Source organism: Vulpes vulpes, chromosome 1 (assembly GCF_048418805.1).
Source record: "Vulpes vulpes isolate BD-2025 chromosome 1, VulVul3, whole genome shotgun sequence".
In the NCBI taxonomy this organism is placed as follows: Eukaryota; Metazoa; Chordata; class Mammalia; order Carnivora; family Canidae; genus Vulpes; species Vulpes vulpes.
In genome coordinates this window covers 6,584,743-6,605,744 of record NC_132780.1, presented here as the reverse complement: position 1 = coordinate 6,605,744, position 21,002 = coordinate 6,584,743, and the positions used below count along the sequence as shown (strand labels likewise).

General features: G+C 35.3%; 1 protein-coding gene across 6 annotated transcripts in view; it reads right to left on the bottom strand.

Moving 5' to 3' along the window:
* Window positions 1-21,002, bottom strand: part of LOC112928495 (uncharacterized) — a 125,034-nt gene that overhangs the window by 93,653 nt on the left and 10,379 nt on the right. For 2 of the 6 annotated variants that reach the window (XM_072753948.1, XM_026010269.2), the window contains exons 3-5: window positions 18,560-18,686; window positions 18,169-18,264; window positions 1,533-4,253 (exon numbers count right to left, since the gene is read on the bottom strand). The exons of 1 other annotated variant lie outside the window; for it this stretch is intronic. In XM_072753948.1, coding sequence (XP_072610049.1) covers window positions 3,229-4,253; window positions 18,169-18,264; window positions 18,560-18,686 — 1,248 coding nt within the window. In that variant the 3' untranslated portion in view covers window positions 1,533-3,228. Of the gene's footprint in view, window positions 1-1,532; window positions 4,254-18,168; window positions 18,268-18,559; window positions 18,687-21,002 lie in introns of those variants that run through there. 3 more of the 6 variants (XM_026010268.2, XM_072754000.1, XM_072754071.1) reach the window with 3 other exon arrangements.

Genomic DNA, 21,002 nt, shown 5'->3' with positions numbered 1-21,002 from the left:
GTGATGGTCGGGTTAGTTTTCTTCTTCACAGGTTAACTATTTTTGAAAATTTCAGTGTTATATAGCTCAACAATGGGATATGCAACATACAAAATATAACGAATTTTTAAACTTAGTATGATGTTTAGAATAAAGAACTCTAAAATATTGGGGCTAGATCAAGTCCTTAAAAAAATCCTTACACTTGGGAGCTTAGTTACTTCATCTCTGGAAATATCTTAATCTAAACCCATTCACAACTAAGAAATTCTAACAAAATAAATTATCTTGTGTTGTACCATTCATTTGCAACCCTAAGTTTGCTTGGGACCAAGGAATTTGCACTATTAAAAACTCCTCCGATGGAGCACATGGTTAGGGCAGTTGGTCAGGCATCTGCCTTTGGCTCTGGTCATGATCCAAAGGCCCTGGGATCCAGTCCCAAATTGGGCTCCCTGCTTGTGCTCTCAAATAAATATAGTCTTTTAAAAATAAATAAATAAATAAATAAATAAATAAATAAATAAATAAATAAATAAAACCTCTTTCTGCAAGCCTTCTCACATTCACTGCTTTAGTCTCCAGGGCAAAAGTAAGTCACAGGCTGTTTGTACAGTTGACTTATCTCCTTTGGTCCTCAGGGGGTCTTTAAAAATCTGAGCTACCATTTAAAAATCAAGAGCTGGGCAGCTTGGGTGGCTCAGCAGTTTAGCGCCGCCTTCAGCCCAGGGCCTGATCCTGGAGACCAGGGATCGAGTCCCAGGTCAGGCTACCTGTATGGAGCCTGCTTCTCCGTCTGCCTGTGTCTCTGCACCCCCCACCCCCACCCCGTGTGTCTCTCATGAATGAATAAATAAAATCTTAAAAAAAAAAAAAAAAAGCTATCACACACACAAAATCTGGTTTCTCCCTCCAAAATCAGAAGAGCTGGCAATATGGGGCCTTCATTTCCTTACATCAGTTATCTGGAACAGGGCACTGGGTATTCACTTAGGTACTGGCTCAACCAGTTTCATTTCTATTATTAATAGTACCTACAGTTTGCTAGTTTCTTCAGTATGCTTGCATATATCTTCATGGATGATATTAAAAAATAGCTTCCCTTTTTGGGTGTCCTAAGATTGTTCTAACACCAAGTTATATTTGAGTATGTTATGAGATGTCTAACTCTGTATAACAAATAGTTCCTTAAACAATAATGTTTTAGGAGCACCCAGGTGGCTCAGTCAGTTAAGTGTCCAACTCTAGTTTTCAGCTTGGGTCATGGTCTCAGGGTTGTGATGGAGTCCCAGTTGAGTTTGAGCTGGGTATGGAGCCTGTTTGAGATGTTCTCTCTAAAACAAAACAAAACAGAAAAAAACAAATACTTGATAATGTTTTGCCTTAAAAATAAATTTGGTTTGGTGCTTTGTCAGTAGTAATGTTATTGTATTACACTAAATTTCTCCTTTTCTGTGTTTTTATAAGTCTTCTTAGAGTTCTTTGAGTCAATACTGTAATTTTTATGTTTCTAAAAATGATTTTTAGGTTTTCAAATCTACCAGGAAGCAGCATTGTATTTAACATTTTATTTTTATTTATTTTTGAAAAGTATTTATTTATTCATGAGAGACATAGAAAGAGGCAGACATAGGCAGAGGGAGATGCAGGCTCCTCATGAGGATCATGCCCTGAGTTGAAGGCAGATGCTCAACCACTGAGCCAACCAGGTGTCCCTATTTTAAAATTTTTTTAAAGATTTTATTTTCCAGTAATCTCTACACCCAACTTGGAGCCCAAACTCAAACTTGATACAGAGTTCCATACTCCACTAATTAAGCCAGCAATGCACCCATAACATTTTAAATCAGTAACTATATGGTTTCATTGCATATCCATTTTTAAAACATAATTCTATTTGTCTTTCCACACTTTTTCATCAGTGTCACAATGTTTGTCTATATTGTTTGTTTTGATATTAGGTATTATATTATATAGTAAAAAGGATGCCAGTCTGAGTAAAGTCTTTCCTACACATGCCATACATTACTTTCCCCACTAACACCTAGGATTATTCCATGTTCCGTAGGAAATAAGTGATAATGGAAAATTTTCTGAATTCATTACTGAGTGTGTCTTTCTTCAATTACATGTCCTGCTTGGTTTTCAGCAAGGTCTGCAGAAACTGTTGTTTTTCAACAAATAATACTAATAACAAGGAGTAAAATAAGGACCAACATTCACTGAGTATTTATTATATGACAGGCACAATTCTAAGCACTTTATGTATCTTAATTTGATCCTCACACAAAATTTTGAGGTAGGTATTATAATTATCCCCGTTTTATAATTTCTACTGAGACAAATATGTATAAAAACATAGAAAAATGCTCAGGAGGGATAAATACTAAACAGATAATGACTATCCTTCAAAAAGGGAAATGGGTACAAGGATGGTAGTCAAAGGGTATGTTTGCCTTTTTTTGCAATGTTTAAATCTTTTAAAAGGAAAATATGTTCATGCATTATTTCTGCAATTAAAATATATGATACAAAGATATGCTTAGGGAGAATTTCCATTAGGGCACTGTGTATAATGGCAAAAACTCTGGGAAACTACAATGTCTATCAATAAGATTTTGATAAAATGATATCACAGCAACATAAGGAAATACCAGGAAGCTATGAAAGGATCTCTAGTTACTGTGTGGAATGTTGTTATCCATGTTTTTACAAGAAAGCCTAAGTTTTGTAAATAACAAAAATAAGCCATCTTTGAATAAAGAAGTCACTTCTTTCAGATATTAAGTGTTTTACAGAACGTGATGTAAAGAGATGGTCTTTACAGTCACATAAACTTAAGATGGGTTAAAAACATTAAAAATATAGCAACTATATACAAATTAGGGGGAAATGAAAATTAGGTTATTTCAGCATGAATCCTGAGGTTTAAAATAAGGTTAAAAAGGTGTCAAAAGTGCTGTGACTTTCAGTATTTGCTAGCTTGTATTATCTGATGTCAAAAGAAAAATACGTTTTTATTAATGGGCTTCTAAAATATATTCTACTTGTAGGGTGTTTCTCCTACATGATTTTTCCCAGGCTGAATAAGCTGGAGTCAACAAATAAGATGTTCCTACATTATTCTATTTAAAGGGATTATTATCAAGATAAATTCTCTAATGTTGAATAGTTTTTTTTTTTCAATGTTGAATAGTTTTGAGCTGTAATTAAAAGCCTTCCCCCAGATCTCATATATTCTATGGTTTATCACCAGTACAAATTTTGATGTTGAATAAGTTGTGAGCCATAATTAAAGGTCTTTCCACATTCTCTGTATTCATAGGGTTTCTCACCAGTATGAATTCTATGATGACTAATAAGTTGTGAACTCTGAGAATAGGCTTTCCCACATATCTTACATTCATAGGGCTTCTCACCAGTATGAATTCTCTGATGTCGAGTAAGGTCTGAACCAGAACGAAAAGCCTTTTCACATTCCTTACATTCATAGGGTTTCTCACCTGTATGTATTCTCTGATGTTTAATAAGTTGTGAACTCTGACTAAAGGCATTGCCACATTCCTTACATTCATAGGGTTTCTCCCCTGTATGAATTCTCTGATGTTGAGTAAAGTTTGAGCCACTACTAAAAGCCTTCCCACATTCTTTACATTCATAGGGCTTTTCACCAGTGTGGATTCTCTGATGTCGTGTGAAGTTTGAACCACTACTAAAGGCCTTTCCACATTCCTTACATTCATAGGGTTTCTCACCAGTGTGAATTCTGTGATGTCGAGTAAGGTCTGAACCACAAATAAATGTTTTCCCACATTCCTTACATTCAAAGGGCTTCTTGCCAGTATGAATTTTCTGATGATGACTGAGTCTTGAAGGATGTCTAAAGGCCTTTCCACATTCCTTACATTCATAGGGTTTCTCAATGGTATGAATTATCTGATGTGTATTAATTTGTGAGTCATGTCTAAAGGTTTTCCTATATTCCTTAGTTGTACAGTATTTCTCTTTATTATTAATGATTTGCTGTAAAGTAAAGGATGGATGCTGACTGAAAGTGGACATGCCTTCATGGGTGAATATCAGTTGACTGAAGTGTCCCTCCTGAGAGCCATGTTGTTTCTCAAACTGGCCATTACATTCCCAATCATCTCTGAAACTAGAGCACTGAAGGTCATGTCTTGTAAGTCTTTCCATTATCTCCCACTGCGCTGACTCTATTTCATAAATTTCCTTCTTCAGAAATAATTTCTTGGTCTCACATCTTGATTCCAGGACTGAAAGAAAATATGAAAGTAATCACTCACATTTTTCTTGTTTGGGAAAAATAAAACTTCAGTTAAAATGGGAGAATTAAGCTGAACTTTAAAAAAACAGACAACAAGAGAGTTAGGATGGATTATATAGTAAGATGAGAGCAGTAAGTACGTCATTGGTTTCCAAACATTGCTACTGATCAGAATTACTTAGGGGAGCTTGCTGAACATAAGGATGACTTAGTCTCATCTCCCTTGATACAAAATGACTCTAATCATAAATACTCACCAAAAAAAATCTCACAACATATGCACACACACCTATAGGAGCATCCCCCAGCATGAACTGTAAAACAAGGGAAATGATCATACCCAAACAGAGTTATTATCAGGATTAAATGAGTATGTCTAAGAAAAAATTCCAGGGATTGGCAAACTATATGGCCTGCAGCACTGTACCAATTTTTATAGGTAAAGATTTACTGGAACATAGCTACATTTATTTGTTTATGTATTGTGTATAATTGCTTTTATACTATAATGGCAGAAGTGAGTAGTTGTAACAGAGACCACAATGACCACAAACTTAAAATATTTATTATTTGGTCCTTTAGGAAAATGTGCCAGCCCCTGGTTAGATCTATGTTGTCCATTACAGTAGCCATGAGCATATATGTATATTTAAATTTAACATAATTAAAATTAAATTAAAAAAACAAATTTAATTCCTCAGTGGCACTATCCACATTTCCAGTGTTCAATAGCCAATTGTGGCTAGTGATTACCATTTTGGAAATGACAAACATAGGACATTTCCATTATCACTGAAAGTTCTATTGGACAGTACTGGTCTAGATTTTGTAAATGGAGGCCCAGCGTCTCTTTAACAAATGATAAAGAAATAGAGGATAGCGATCCAGATGGGAAAATGAATGAATCTAGTATGAGTGGTAGATAGTGAGGATTCTTTTGTGACTAAATATGGAATATATCTGGGGTTTGATGAAAATACTTTTTGGCTTGGAATTCTGTGATGCTGATCTTAGAAGAGAAGAGGACTTAACAAGCACATAAGCACTATGATAGTGATGAAGAACTGATAGGAAGGGCATTTGTAGGCTTAAAGAGAAAGAAGAGAATATAAAGGCAGTGTTTTGTACTGAAAACTCAGAATTACCAGATTCAGTCAATTTTGAACTCACATTCAAGTTAATTATAAGCTTTGTTTTCTTGGCCAAAGTAGTTCATTTTCCTAAGTTCTCAATTCTCTGTTTATACAATAGAAGTAATAACACTTATGGTAAGGATTATAAAGAATATATAAAAAGTATTTGGCATAAAGTGCTTAGTATTTTAGAGATAGTTCAAAAGAATTTCTACACAAAAATGAGGCTACTAGGCAAGTGAAGTGTTTTTTGTTTGGGGTTTTTTGGTTTTGTTTTGTTTTGTTTTTGCAAGTGAAGTGTTTTTGAAGACCACACTATGGTGGGTAAGCATTAAACCAAAAAAGTGAAATTCTAATACCATCTTTTCTCTCAAATAATTAGTCAGCAAATACTACCTAATATTGGTTCTAAATATATCTTGAAACTCTTCCTATCTTAAATATAATATCTAATACATCTCTTGAACTATCAGGGCAACCTCTTTCTTTCCTAGGTTCCCTGCTTCAGGTTTGCAATCCGGAATCCATCCCTTATGATGTTTCTCTTACAATAAAAGCCAATCTGCTGAACATGGTCTACAAAGCTCTGAATGATCTAGTTGCTGCCTGCCTCTTCCAACAAATCTCAAGCTATGCTCCCTTTTGGTTACTAAGCTCTATCCACACTGCCCTATTTTGCAGTTCTTCAAATGCTCCCAGGTTTTAATCCCTCTTCAGGTCTTCTCAGAAATTTTTCTTTGTGTCTAGTAGATGGGTTTTCCACTCTTGGCCTTGATAACTATTGCCCATTTTCCAAATCTCTAAAGGTCATACTTTTTCAGGCCTTCTCTGATCCCATGACCAGATTATACCCTCTTTGTAATTAATTACACTTTTAGCACTCTCTTCTCTTCCTTATCAGTATCTTCACAATTCATAATTACATATTTATTTGTTCACTTAATACCATTTTCCCTGAATAGGTGTTAAGGTCTTCGTGTTTACTTCATTTTAAAAGTAAAATGTCTATTGTTTTCATCAATGTGTATCCAACTTTAAGCACAGTATCTGTTACATACTGGAAGATCAACAAATATTTATTAACTGACTCGATTAACAAGTATTTGAATATATAGTCCTTAATAAAAGAAGTCTTAAAAAATTCACACAGTGAATATACACATTTACTATTGTTCCTTCAAGAAGCCCCACTAAAGTGATAGTGACGAGATTAAATGAAAGAAGAAACTCCACAGGGACAAAAAATAGAAGAGGAAAAAGCAGCAACAAAATTTTGGAAACTACAGTAGAAGTAATGGTAATAATGTGTTAACCATAAACACTCTGAAACCTAGGTTGCAGACTGGTCCTACTGCACAATTCAGTTATTTCCAAAAATTGCAATCAACAGGTACCTTTGAAAGCAGGGTATATGAGGGGCTGCAAAAAGGAAGATCAATTGAAAATCTTTAAGAGGGGATCCCTGGGTGGCGCAGCGGTTTGGCACCTGCCTTTGGCCCAGGGCGCGATCCTGGAGACCCGGGATCGAATCCCACATCGGGCTCCCAGTGCATGGAGCCTGCTTCTCCCTCTGCCTGTGTCTCTGCCTCTCTCTCACTCTCTCTCTCTCTGACTATCATAAGTAAATTTAAAAAATTAAAAAAAAAATGAAAGAAAAAAAAAAAAAGAAAATCTTTAAGAAACAGACAGACCTCAGGTTCTCAAACCTACCCCATAGAGCAGGCTGATTCCCCAGCTGATATCCTCAGCAAACTTTCAGAATCTGGCAGCCAAGCTCATTTTATTGATTCCCAGAAAGAAAGTACAGGATTCCATTCCAGAGAAAACCAGCCCAAGAGAAAAGATCAGATAGGTGATGTCAGTCAAAGAATTCTTCTAGGTAGATCACTCTACAGTGACTACCACCAATAAATCTGCACATCCTTGGATACAAATAAGCTCAGATCAGCTTTTTACTACCACAGTTTTATATGAGCAGAAAGCCTTGAATAACTAGCAATTTCAGGAAAATCTTAACATGAGAGATTAAAATGAACAATCTTAAACATGAGATTAAAATGAACAAAGGGAAAAACTCAGGAAAGAGAGACAATGGAGAAAAAATTTAAAATTCAGAAGAATGCTTCTAAAATATATAATAATCTCATAAAAGAATAATGTCAGAAAAAAATATTCAGAGAAAAACATCCTTTACCAAAATTAATGAGGGACATGAGTGGCTCAGTGGTTAAGCATCTGCCTTTGGCTCAGGTCCTGATCCTGGGGTCCTGGGATTGAGTCCCACATCAGGTTCCCCACAGGGAGCGTTCTTCTCCCTCTGCCTATGTCTCTGCCTCTCTCTCTCATGAGTAAATAAATAAAATCTTTTAAAAATTAAAAGAATGAGAATTAGAACTTACTAAAATCTCACAGAAAGTACAAAAAAAAACCATAAAAATAGAAAAAATTCTAGAGCTAAGACAAGAAATTCAAGATCTGAATTATAAGCGTTTAATCGTTCAAAAAATTTAATGAGCCCATACTATGTGTCAGACATGGTGCCAGGCACTGGAAAGAAAAACTGAACATTCAAAGTTAAAAACACAGAGAACAGAGAAGATAATGGGGAATAAATAATTAAGAAAATAATACAAGAAATTTCAGATATTTTGTTTCCAGAATGAAATGTCTCAGTGTCCAGACAAATGAAAGAATAAAAATCAACATCATAATACCTCAACTTGAAATATTAGACATTATAAAGAATAAATTCTAAAAGCTTCCAAAGAGATTAAATAGATCACAGAAAAGAATTAAAAACCTGAATGTGTTTTGGATTTCTCAACACTAGATGCTAGATTTTAAAAATCCATAGAGCAATGCCTTCAAATTTTTGAAGTTAAGTTTTCAACCTAAAATTATATTTCCAGTCAAATATCAATGAAAAATGAGTGTGAAGTGAAAACATTTTCAGACATATAATGATTCATAAAATACACTTTCTATTTACTTTTCTTGCATACTTTCCTTGATTGCTTCTGGAACATGTGCCTCATAATAACAAAGGAATAAACCCAGAAAGAGGAAGGCAAGAGACCCAAGAGTTGGGTATACAAATGTATCTGAGGCATCCAAATACAGAAGAGAATCAAAAGAAATTCAAAGGAGCATGGTGAAGGGAATCAATGATAATGAAGAGAAATTCTAAGATGATAGCTATGTAACAGTCTCAATTAGGGCAGAAGAACAGAGGTTAGAGGAGACATATCTCTTAAAAAAATAAACCAGTTACCTGACGTGTCTGAAGAGTTAGATTTATGAGAGCTACTCAGAAAACTAAGCAATTCTCAATTAAGACAAGGATTAATTATTGATCACTATATTAGACACTTACAACTAATATAACATGTATGTTGAAAATACTGGAATTAAAATTAAAAACTTAACAACAAGGATTAATTGCATGGAAAAGAACAAATCATACAAGTGAAATGTGATTACAGAGCTCAGCAATGAAAGCTGTTTTACATAGTCATTAAGTGAATTGAACAATAATTTAGAAGTCATGACATAATTATGCTTAGAGGATAAAGGAAGGTGTGTGCTAAATTTTAATTTTAAAATTCCACCATGAAAAGTCAATTATCATTAAAACTAGAAATCATGAAAAAAATTCTCAGAGGAAGGACAGAAATGGTGACAAAAAAGTGGTGGGAGTCATGGGGAAGGAATATTATATAGAAAATAAACATAGGGCAGCCCTGGTGGCACAGCGGTTTGGCGCTGCCTGCAGCCCAGGGTGTGATCCTGCAAACCGGGGATCTAGTCCCACGCCGCACTCCCTGCATGCAGCCTGCTTCCTCCTCTGCCTGTGTCTCTGCCTCTGTGTGTGTGTCTCATGAATAAATAAAATCTTAAAAAAAAAAAAAAAGAAAAGAAACATAAAATATGAATTCTGGAAGGATAATACGGCAGTGATGAAGATTTAACAATAAAACAAATTTCCAGGGATGAACAAAATGCTTAGTAATCAGAGTTCCCTTCTGTGTTGAGCAGAATTTATGGAGTTTTAACCAGATCTATCTTGGTAGAATTTCTGAGGTTCAAAAAAAGAGAAAACTCCATAGAAGTAGAAACCTGATGAGTCAGGATGTATCCTACTCATGCATTTGTGTTTGATATTGCCCCCAACAGTTCTCCGAAGTTTTGAATTAGTTATCAGGCGTGAGATATCAGATTTACGATAAAATCTGGATTTCTGACTTCCTTGAAAGACAACACTATCTGGAAACACTGGCTTGCATTCTCATAGGACAGCTGTCTCCTAGACTTAACAAGTACTTTAAGTCCTTTAAGATGGTATAAATTCTTTCTCATTTGCCAGTCTCCCCACTACTGCCTGGTCCCACAGGGATCCTCAGGTGAGTCTCAGTTACCAAGTATTGCTTTTCTTAATTTTACTTTCATTCCTGATTGATTTTTGTGGAATTTGAAATTCTAGATTAACAATTCTTTAGCACAATAAAATATTGTTCCACTATCTTCTGGCCTCTATGGTTTACAAAAAACAAGAGAAACCCAGTCATTCAAGTAATTGTTTCCCTATAAGTAATGCATTATTTTTCCTATGGTTCTTTCATTGTTTTTTGGTCATCCATTTTCAGCAATTTGATTATGATGTGTCTGTTACGGATTTGTGTTTATCTTGTTTGGGATGGTTGAGCTTCTTGAATTGGCATATCTTTCACTGAATTTGGTAAGCCATTTCTTACAATACTTTTTTCAGTCCCAAACTTTCTCCTTCTGGGACTTTGATAAAATGTTAAACCTCTGTAGTCTCAGGTGTCTCTGAAACTCTATTTTCAGGTTTTCAATCTTTATTCTCTCCATTATTTTATGTGAACTAATTTTGATTTACCTTCAAATTCACCAACTTTTCCATTATCTCCATTTTATTGAGCTTATCCAGTGAGTTTTAAAAACTTTGGCCATTATAAAAAGAATTTTGCCATTATATTTTTTAGTTCTAAAATTTCCAAGTTTCTTTTTTTATCTTCTATGTCTTTTTTTTTAATTATTTATTTATTTATTTATGATAGTCACAGAGAGAGAGAGAGAGAGAGAGAGAGAGAGAGAGAGAGAGAGAGGCAGAGACACAGGCGGAGGGGGAAGCAGGCTCCATGCACCGGGAGCCCGACGTGGGACTCGATCCCGGGTCTCCAGGATCGTGCCCTGGGCCAAAGGCAGGCGCCAAACCGCTGCGCCACCCAGGGATCCCTATCTTCTATGTCTTAACTAGGTTTTTTGCTACGGAGTTTAGGGGTTCTGTATACGTATTTTAGATATTTCCCCCTTATCAGATATATGATCTGCAAACATTTTCTTCCATTTTGTAGGTCAACAAAATGACAATTTCCTTTGCTGTGCAGAAGATTTTGGGTTTGATGTAGTCCTACTAGTTTATTTTTACTTTTCTTGCCTTTGCTTTTGATATCAAATCCAAAAAATCATTGCCAAAACTGGTATCAAGTATGCAGGAGCATACTGCCTACATTTCCTTCTAGGTTTGTGGTTTAAAGTCTTATGTTCTGGACCTTAATCCATTTTGAGCTGATTTTTATATATGGTGTAAGATAACAGTTTAGTTTCATTCTTGCTGTCCAGTTTCCTCAAAACCATTTATTGAAGAGGTCCTTTCACCACTGTATATCCTTGGCTCCTTTGTCATAAATTAATCATATGTATGTTGGTTTATTTCTGGGCCATTTGGTTCCATTGATTGATGTGTCTGTTTTTATACCAATACCATACTGTTTTAATTTTGATAGCTTTTAATATAGTCTGAAATGAGGAAGTGTGATGGTTCCAGCTTTGTTCTTTCTCAAGTTTGTTTTGGCTATTTGGTTCTTATGTGGTTCTATACAACTTTATGATTGTTCTATTTCTCTGAAAACTGCCATTGGAATTTTGATAGGGATTTCATCGAATCTGAAACTTGCTTCAGGTAATATGGATATTTTAACATTAATTCTTTGACTCTATGAACACAAATATCTGTTTGTATCTTTTCAATCTTTTATGTTTTATAGTTTTCAGTGTACAGGTCTTTCACCTCTTTAGTTACAATTATTCCTAGGTGTTTTATTCTTTTTCATGTACTTGTACATGGGATTATCTTCATTTCTTTCTGAGTGTTGATTATTAGCATAAAGAAATGTAACTGACTCTTTTGTATATTGATTTTGTATCCTGGGCCTGCACTGAATTCATTTATTAATTTTAACAATTTTTTGGTGGCATCTTTAGAGTTTTCTATATAAATATCATGTCATTTGCAAATAGAGAAGGTTTTACTTTTTCCTTTCTAATTTGGATGCCTTTTTTCTTGCCTAATTATTCTAAGACTTCTGGTACTATGCTAATAAGAGTGGCATGGGTAGGCATCCTTATCTTACTCCTCATCTTAGAAGAAAAGCTTTTAGTTGAATATGTTAGCTATGGGTTTGTCATATATGGCCTTTATATGTTATAAGTACATTCCCTCTACATTCACTTTGTTGCAAGTTTTATTCATAGATGCATGTTGAAAAAGAAAACTGTTTAAGAGGAGGAAAGGGGCAAAAGGAGTAGGAGAGAGAATTTTAAGCCAACTCCACACTCAATGGGACTTAGTCTCACAACTCTGAGATTATGACCTGAGCCGAAATCAAAAGTCGGATGCTTAAACAGACTGAGCCACCCAGCCACTCCCCCAAAAAAATTTTTAATGAAACTTTACTTAATGTAAATTTTTAAATTTACATGGAAGACAAAGTATAACCAAACACTTCTGAAAGAAAAGGTAGTGGGTTCTATCTTGTCAGAGATCAGGACTTTTTATAAAAGTAAGACTAAATAGGAGAGACAGATAAAAAGGCCAATGTGACAAGAGAGACCTATATATACATAGAATTTTAATATATGCAGAAGGAATATGTGGCCTGGTGGATCAGCAGCAAATGGACTTTTCATCCAATGGGGAAAAGATAATGTTTTTTTTTTTTCTTGATAATTTGATTTTTTTTTTTGATAATTTGATTTTTATACAGGAAGAAAATTACAACTGATCTCTACCTCAGACCATTTATAAAAATCAATTATGGGTATGTTAATAGGGCTTTAATAAGTCAAAACATAAAAATTCTTGAATGAAAATTGGGAACATTGAGCTAGGAAAGGGTTTAAGATTCAAAGATATGGGGGTGCCTGGCTAGCTCAGTCAGTAGAACATGTGACTCCTGATCTCAGGGGATGTGAATTTGAGTCCCATGTTGAGTATAGAGATTACTAAAAAAATAAAATCTTTGAAAAGAAAAAAGGATTTTAAAAAAAGACCTAAAGATAGGAAGCATATAGCAAAAACACTAGACTGTCTTATAACTGTATATAACTTATATTAGAATCATATAATTTAACCATACTAACATATTGTATTGTTCATCAAAAGATATTATAAAGTGAATAAAGAACCTACAATTGGAAAAGATTTCTTTTTTTTTTTTTTTAATTTTTCTTTATTTATGATAGGCACACAGTGAGAGAGAGAGAGAAGCAGAGACACAGGCAGAGGAAGAAGCAGGCTCCATGCACCGGGAGCCCGATGTGGGATTCGATCCCGGGTCTCCAGGATCGCGCCCTGGGCCAAAGGCAGGCGCCAAACCGCTGCGCCACCCAGGGATCCCTGGAAAAGATTTCTACAAAATATGTTATTGACCAAAAATTAGTATCCAGGGGATCCCTGGGTGGCTCAGCGGTTTGGGGCCTGCCTTTGGCCCAGGGCGCGATCCTGGAGTCCCAGGATCGAGTCCCGCGTCCGGCTCCCGACATGGAGCCTGCTTCTCCCTCCTCCTGTGTCTCTGCCTCTCTCTCTCTCTCTCTGTCTAGCATGCATAAATCAATCAATCAATCAATCTTAAAAAAAATAGTATCCACAAAAAAAGTAAGAAATTCCTACAATCTTAGGAAAAAGACAAATAGCCTAATACAAAAATGATCAAAATGGCATCACACAGAAGAAACACTAATGGCCAAATAAAGAAAGGCAATCATCTTTAATAGTAACCAGGAAAATTTAATTTATTTTTATTTTATTATTATTTTTAAAAAGATTTTATTTATTCATGAGACACACAGAGGCAAAGGGAGAAGCAGGCTCCCTACGGGGAGCCTGATATGGAACTCGATCCTGGTATCACAACCTAAGCCAAAGGCAGATGCTCAATCACTAAGCCACCCAGGTGTCCCAGAAAATTTATTTAAAAAAAATGAAATAAGATTTTATACTCATCAAATGATTAAAAAATGAAAAAAATCTTTCAGTATCAATTACAGGGAAAGAGTGATACAAACACTTGGAAAATGGTTTGGTATTACCTAGTAAAGCTGGGTAAGTATGTATGCCAAGACCCAGCAATTACATTCCTAGGTATATTTCCTAGAAAATCTCTTGCATATGCAAGTCTAGAGATTTATACATTATTATCTTATAATTTAATGTTCATTATGTTATATATAGCCTATTGTGTATATGGTATTTTTTTAAGATTATTTATTTGAGAGAGAGAGAGAAACTTCAGCAAACTTCACTGAGCTCAGAGCCCGATATGGGGCTTGATCCAGGACGCTGAGAGATCATGACCTCAGATGAAACCAAGAGTCAGATACCTAACTGACTGTGCTACCCAAAGGCCCCTTTTATATACAGAATTTTTTTTTATAAATATGCTTCTTTTTTTAAATACAAAACTCGGGCAGCCCCTGTGATGCAGCGGTTTAGTGCCCCCTGCAGCCCAGGGCGTGATCCTGGAGACCCGGGATAGAGTCCCACGTCGGACTCCCTGCATGGAGCCTGCTTCTCCCTCTGCCTGTGTCTCTGCCTCTCTCTCGCTCGCTCTGTATCTCTCATGAGTAAATAAAATAAAATCTTTAAATAAATAAATACAAAACTTAATGGATAGGTTGGAGAGTCAAATGGTCATAGCTAGAGAATTTATTAGTGAAACAATACAAAATAAGCCAAGGAATTGCATGTAAAGGCAGTATAAATTGAAAAAAAAAAAGATACTAACAATGATCTATATGTTTTAATGTCTAAAAGAATAATAAGAGAAAAAAAGTTAACAGTAGCAGGTAACATCAGAAGAGATGGCTGCTAAAGCTTTTCTATTGAAAAATACTACCAGAAGAAAAATATGAGGAATATAGGTAAAAAAAAAAAAACTTGAATACATCATAGTAAAACTTTTAGTCCATTAAGGGAAAAGATTATAAAGGAACAACAATCATAGGAGAATATGTTCTGTTCATGGTCATATGGTGAGCAAAGACTCCTTAAAGTGGACAAAAAAGTAGTTAATGTGATTCTGTTTATATAAGATTCAAAAATAAGCTGAGGAAGAATTTCTTACATAAGATCCAGTGAGTGTGAAGCACAAAAGACTGATAAATTTGATTAAAAATAAGAACTTCTGTTCACAAAATGAAACCATAAAGAGTTAAGACATTTCAGAAGAAATTGACAATTTTAGAAAACTGGATGTACTTATAAGCAAAATATATAAAGAATCTTTACATGTCATTATGAAAGAGAGACAATCTAATAGAAAGACATTTTAAAAAGACCTGAACAGGCAATGCACTAAAGAAGAATTTCAAGAAACCAATAATGATATGAAATGTGTTAAACTCATCAATAAAAAAGGAAATGCAAATTAAAACCATATTGAACTATATTATACGCTCACCAATTGGAAAAAATCCAAGCGTGACAATACTGTATGTTAAACAGGAAACATGAAATAATCAAAGTTCTCATATACTGCTGGTGAGATTATAAGCTAGTATAGGCATTAAAGAAAAGTTGAAAAATTGGCAGCTGAAGACATGATGTCTTCTGATCCACTCCCTTCTCTCCTACTCCTAAAACACAGAAAATGTTCATAGTAGCTGTTTATAATTGTCAAAAACTGGAAACAACCTAAATGTCTATGAATAGTAGAACTGTTAAATAAACTGCAGTATATTTGTATAATGGAATGAATCAAGTCTAACTACAAGTAACAGTATGTATGAATCTTAAAAGCAAAATGCTCCACAAAAAAGACATAAAAGGATATATATATATAGTATGATTCCATATATATAAAATTCAAACTCAAAACTAAACTATATATTGTGGATGGCACTCTTAGATAGTAAAACTATGAAAGGATACAAAGATATTGTAGACACAAAGAGATCTGTGCTGGTAGTGCTGTAGTTCTTGACCTGAGTGAGGGTTCCATGAAACTTCATTTCATAACTGTTGGAATGCCCACCTGCATTTTTGTTACATTATTGTGATAATTTCTAATAAGAAGAATGACAATATACTAACTTCTGCTAGGCATATCTATCTCTGTAGGCATAAGTGGACAGATGGATAAAACAAATAGAAAAAGAGGCCCTGAAATACAAACCAGCATAAATCAGAACTTACTACTGAACAGGCAGATAAAACAATGATGAAATCAGCTAAATGATGATATGGTGCTAAAAAGTGTGTGTTGGGGGGAGGTTAATTGATTTAGATTCTCAATTTATACCGTACTGCAAAATACCCTTAAAATGGATTTAAATCGTATAAATTACTGAAAATTTACAAAAAAACCCCAAAGTATTATAAAATTTGTAGAGGATTGTTATTTTTCTAAAATGAGAAATGACAATAATCACTACAGAGCTACAGACAATTGAAAATACATATGGAAGACGCCAATGCAAATTAAAATTAAAAAGTAAAAGCACCTTCTTGAAATGAGTAAATGGATGTTTTTATTTCTTAAAGTCCATAAAAATTGACTGAGAAAATAAGGATAGTAATAGATAAAAAGGATAAAATTTAGTAGTGGACAAGTCAGAGACAATAGGACCATTAAGATGAAAATGTTCACTCTCACTAGTACCCAATATGACAACATGAAAACAATCCAGTGTACGAAGAAATTGTAAAATTTATTAGGGGTGACAATGGCATTAAAGTTATGGAAGGAAAAACATGTCCATATTTTTTAGAACTATAAACTGTGATTATGCAAAGGTAGAATGGCATGAAGTCTTGGATTTATTTGAAAATACTTAACAACCAGGATAAAGCACTGGCCTCCTGGCTGCTCCATGAACACAGCTGATGCACACCTGCTTCAGGGCCCTTGAATGTTTGGCTTCCTCCCTCTGGAACGTTCTTCCTTCTAGTAACCACATACAATGATTTACTGCTGTATCTCAAGTTTCCACCCAAATGTCACCTAACTGGAAAAGTTTCTCTTACCCCATCCTATAAAACAGCATCCTCCATCCCCTCTCTATTTTCTTTTTCTTTTCAGCACTCACCATTACATGATATATATTTATTTATTTTTGTATTTCTCTCCGCATTGGAGGATGAGCTCTGGGAATAGAGATTCTGCACGTTCTGTTCGCTGCTATAATGTCAGTGTTGAAAATAGTGCTGGGCATACAACAGGTACTCAATAAACATACACTGAATGAATGAATGTACTGTCCTGTTTAAACTCCTTCATACCAACTCTGTTTATCGTGGCCAGCTCTAAGTTCTTAATGGAGGCACAGAGCCTTTATTTCCAGCATTCCATCTATAGTTAATGACAGGTACACTCAAATCTCCCTCTATGACATCTGTGCAGATCAATATCTCTTCCATATACTAAGGCCTCATTTTTTCTGAGCTCCTTATTTTAACCTCTCTTATGATGGTTTTACTTTAATAAAGTTATATATAGATGTGTTCTAGTACCTCATTAAGCTATATATTCTGAAATTGCTTATTCTTTTTATTTTTTTTAAAGATTTATTTATTTATTTATTTATTTATTTATTTATTTATTTATTTATTTATGACAGACATAGAGAGAGAGAGGCAGAGAGAAGCAGGCTCCATGCTGGGAGCCTGACATGGGACTCGATCCCGGGACTCCAGAATCCTGCGCTGGGCCAAAGGCAGGCGCTAAACCGCTAAGCCACCCAGGGATTCCCCCCTTTTTTTTTTTTTTAAAGATTTTATTTATTTATTCATGAGAGACGGGGGCGGGGGTGGGGGGGCACGGGCAGAGACACAGGCAGAGGGAGAAGCAGGCTCCATGCAGGGAGCCTGACGTGGGACTCAATCCCGGATCTCCAGGATCACACTCTGGGCTGAAGGCAGCACTAAACTGCTGAGCCACTTGGGCTGCCCTGAAATCGCTTATTCTTTTAATCTTTGCAGTACCTAGCAGAATACCTTACACATTTGAAAATCAGTAAATGTTTGTTATTAGTGTGAATCAATCAATGATTATATGAGCTACTTTACCTAAAAAACTCTGAAGAAAAGAAGCCTTTGGCAACGTAGGAAAAAAAAGTATTTCAGGAGACAGTGATGCTTTTTTTAAGACTAAATACAGAAGAGGATGAGAAGTGATGAGGAATTTGATCCAAAATATGGTTAGAAAGGAATATCAGTAGAGAGGGTAGAGGACGGCACTGGCTGGTTAGAAGTGGACAAGAATAAGAGGAATTGGAAAGAAGTGTAGGAAGAGTAAAGCAGGTAGAGTATATTAAGTAAGGAGAAAAGGTAAGGTCATTTGAAAGCTCATGCTGAAAAGGCTTACTTTTGTCAACGGGCCTAAAGCTTTTAGGGGAGATTCCCAGATAGCACCTCAAAGGTGCAGTCTCTCCACTGACCAAGTGGGTCATTACCTGCTGCGCCTCACTTACCTGGCCACTGGTCTCTTGTTAGTTCTCTGTCAACCAACCAGGGCTCCTTCCCCTGCTCCAAGAAGGAGATCACATCTGGTTTAGAAACAGAATGTCCTGCTTACAAAAGAAGTAATGAGATAAGTTTATGATGAGAATATCCCAGGATTCAAATTTAGTCCCTTCATTAAGAAAGAGTCAAAGAAAGGTAAATCAGATTTATGAAACATAACAGAGGGCTTGAAACTTCCCCCATAAGTCAACGCAGCTTCTTTTTTCTAATGCTACAATATTAAAAAACATTCTTCTAAGCACAGGATGTAGAAATACCTATTGAAAGGTAGGCATTTCACATGGGAGAAAGTAGATTTCTGAGGGCAGAATCTGAATTATTATGGACAGATGTCCTTACCCATTGAAACCAGGTGGCTGTAATTCTCCAACATCACATCTCTGTATAAATCTCTCTGATCATCATTCAGGCATTCCCACTCCTCCTGAGAGAAGTCTATGGACACATCACTGAACATCACTGACTCCTGGAACAACAACCATGTATATGACTTGATTAATAAAAAGAAGTGTTTTTTTGCGAAGGAAAGAGAGAAGAAAGGAATAAAGATAGAAGTGAAAAACAGCAAGCATATAGAGTGGTGTGGATGTTTGGGACTCAAGTGGAGGACTGTAAACATACAAGTAGGACTGAATCTCATGTTTCCATGTTCATTCTGTTACCCCCAGATAAAACTGGGAAGGTGCAAAATCCTGCTAAGAGGGATATCCTAATTAAATGAAGTAGTATATACAAATGGCTAACATCATACTTGCCATACAATAAGTCATCAACACATGTGAGGCTCTTTCTCTCTCTTCTTTTCCTAAATAGCTAAGAGTAAAGTTACGGAATAAGGGATAAAGAGAAGACATTTAAAGTACCAAAGGGGAGCAGATTACATAAAAGACATCATGAATCAGAGATGCAATGAAGTTCTCAAGAAGACTACTAAAAACAAGAAATGGTAAGAATAATTCTTTAATATGCTGATGGAGAAAAGAAATTCTAACCTAGATTCTATAACTAAACTATCATTCTGTTGTGAGGATTGAAAAAAGACATTTCTAGACATAAAAGGACTCTAGCACAATTTCTTAGGAAACTACCAGAAGATGTGTTCCACCAGATGGAAGGGAATAAACCAAAAAAGAGGGAAGATGTAGTATTCAAGAAATAGGTGAATTAACACAGGAGAACAGTAAAGGAAAATCTCAGGAAAACAAACAAAAAAAGGAAGTCTTGGGAAAGCTATGCAGTAGGCCCGGAGAGTAACCAGACCAGGTAAGAGCAGGGAAAAGGGAAAATGGTAATGGAAGCCTCCACACTCAAAATGAATTCATGTGTTTGACCAGATGGAAAACAAGGACAACTAAGCAAATGGGGAAAAAAAGCTTAATTGCTCCAGGAAAAATGAAAGGTTGTAATAGAATAGAGCTATGAGTTGGCTCAGCAGTGAGCAGTTTTGTAGTCATAATATTCTGTACACTACTGATTTGACAAAAAATTTTAATAACAGAATTAGAGGAATGAATAGTGCAATACAAGGGTACAATGTCCCCTCCACTCTGTAGTAAATCAAGAGGATAAAACTGATTTATCCAAAGATAGCAAACCATATTCAAGAGAGTTGAGTCACCTTTTAGGAGTGGGTCTGGTGATGGGGCAAGATTGGAATGGCACTCCACTTGTAAAATATGCAAATGACTTTAAAAATATTTTATCTTAGAAAATTAAACTTGCATAAAATTTAAGACTGATTCTTTCTCACATCACACTATTACATAATAAGAGTTATTTATTAATTCCTTGTTACAACAAATTCTTTTCATAAGCATATTTTTTCACTGAATAATAGTCTATGATATGGATATAAAACAAATTTTCTTTGGTTTTCAGACACTGAGGTTGAAGGGGATTTTTAAAGATCTCAGTATCGGCCTAATCTTACTTATAACTACCCATTGCTCAACTGTAAATTCCCTTTGTTCCTGTGCTATAGGAAAGTGATGGAAGATGATCTAGATTCACACAATAGCATTACTGAAGTCTATTTATCACGGATGATCTGGTGAGGTGTTGGAGCTTTCTACTAACTGTGATTCATATCCCCAACCCAAAAGGCTCATAAACCCGGAGATCTTTCCACATACCAAGACTGAAATAGAGCAAAACCATTCCACATATTTTTCTTCTTGAAAAACCTAAGTCGGTAATGATCAGGGCTTTTCCTTATGAGGTCCCCCTAATTACTTATCTTCATACCAAGCAAATTAGATTCATTAACAAATGGGGAACACAATATCGTTCTATTAAGATTTATGGCAGAAGTCTAAGATAGAAAATGCTGAAGGACTTACTAAATGAGTTTGTAAACATTGCTTAAAAGAATAGGAAACTAGGGAGGGCCCTGGGTTGTTTATAAAGAAATAGGGGTCAGGTTCCTGAATGGGGATTGGGTTAACCAGGGGAAAAGTTTTTTTTTTTTCCCAAACCAGGTCTCAGTCAGATCATTTTTGTCATTAACAATATCTTTCTGGGAACAAATAAGGATTCTTGATGGAACCTGTATGAAATTTTCTGATGGATTTTAATCTGATTAAGACTTCCTTAGAGAGACTCATCATCCAACCACTTGGCCCTCTGTTACCTATAATTTAAGAGTGTAAAAATTTTTGACGAGACTTTTTCCCAACAGTGATTATGGAACCACTTCTTTTTTCTATAAATATCTCAACCAAGAAAGACAGTTTTGAATTGACTTACTGTAGACTTTTTTCTTTAGAGCAAGGGTAAGAGGACT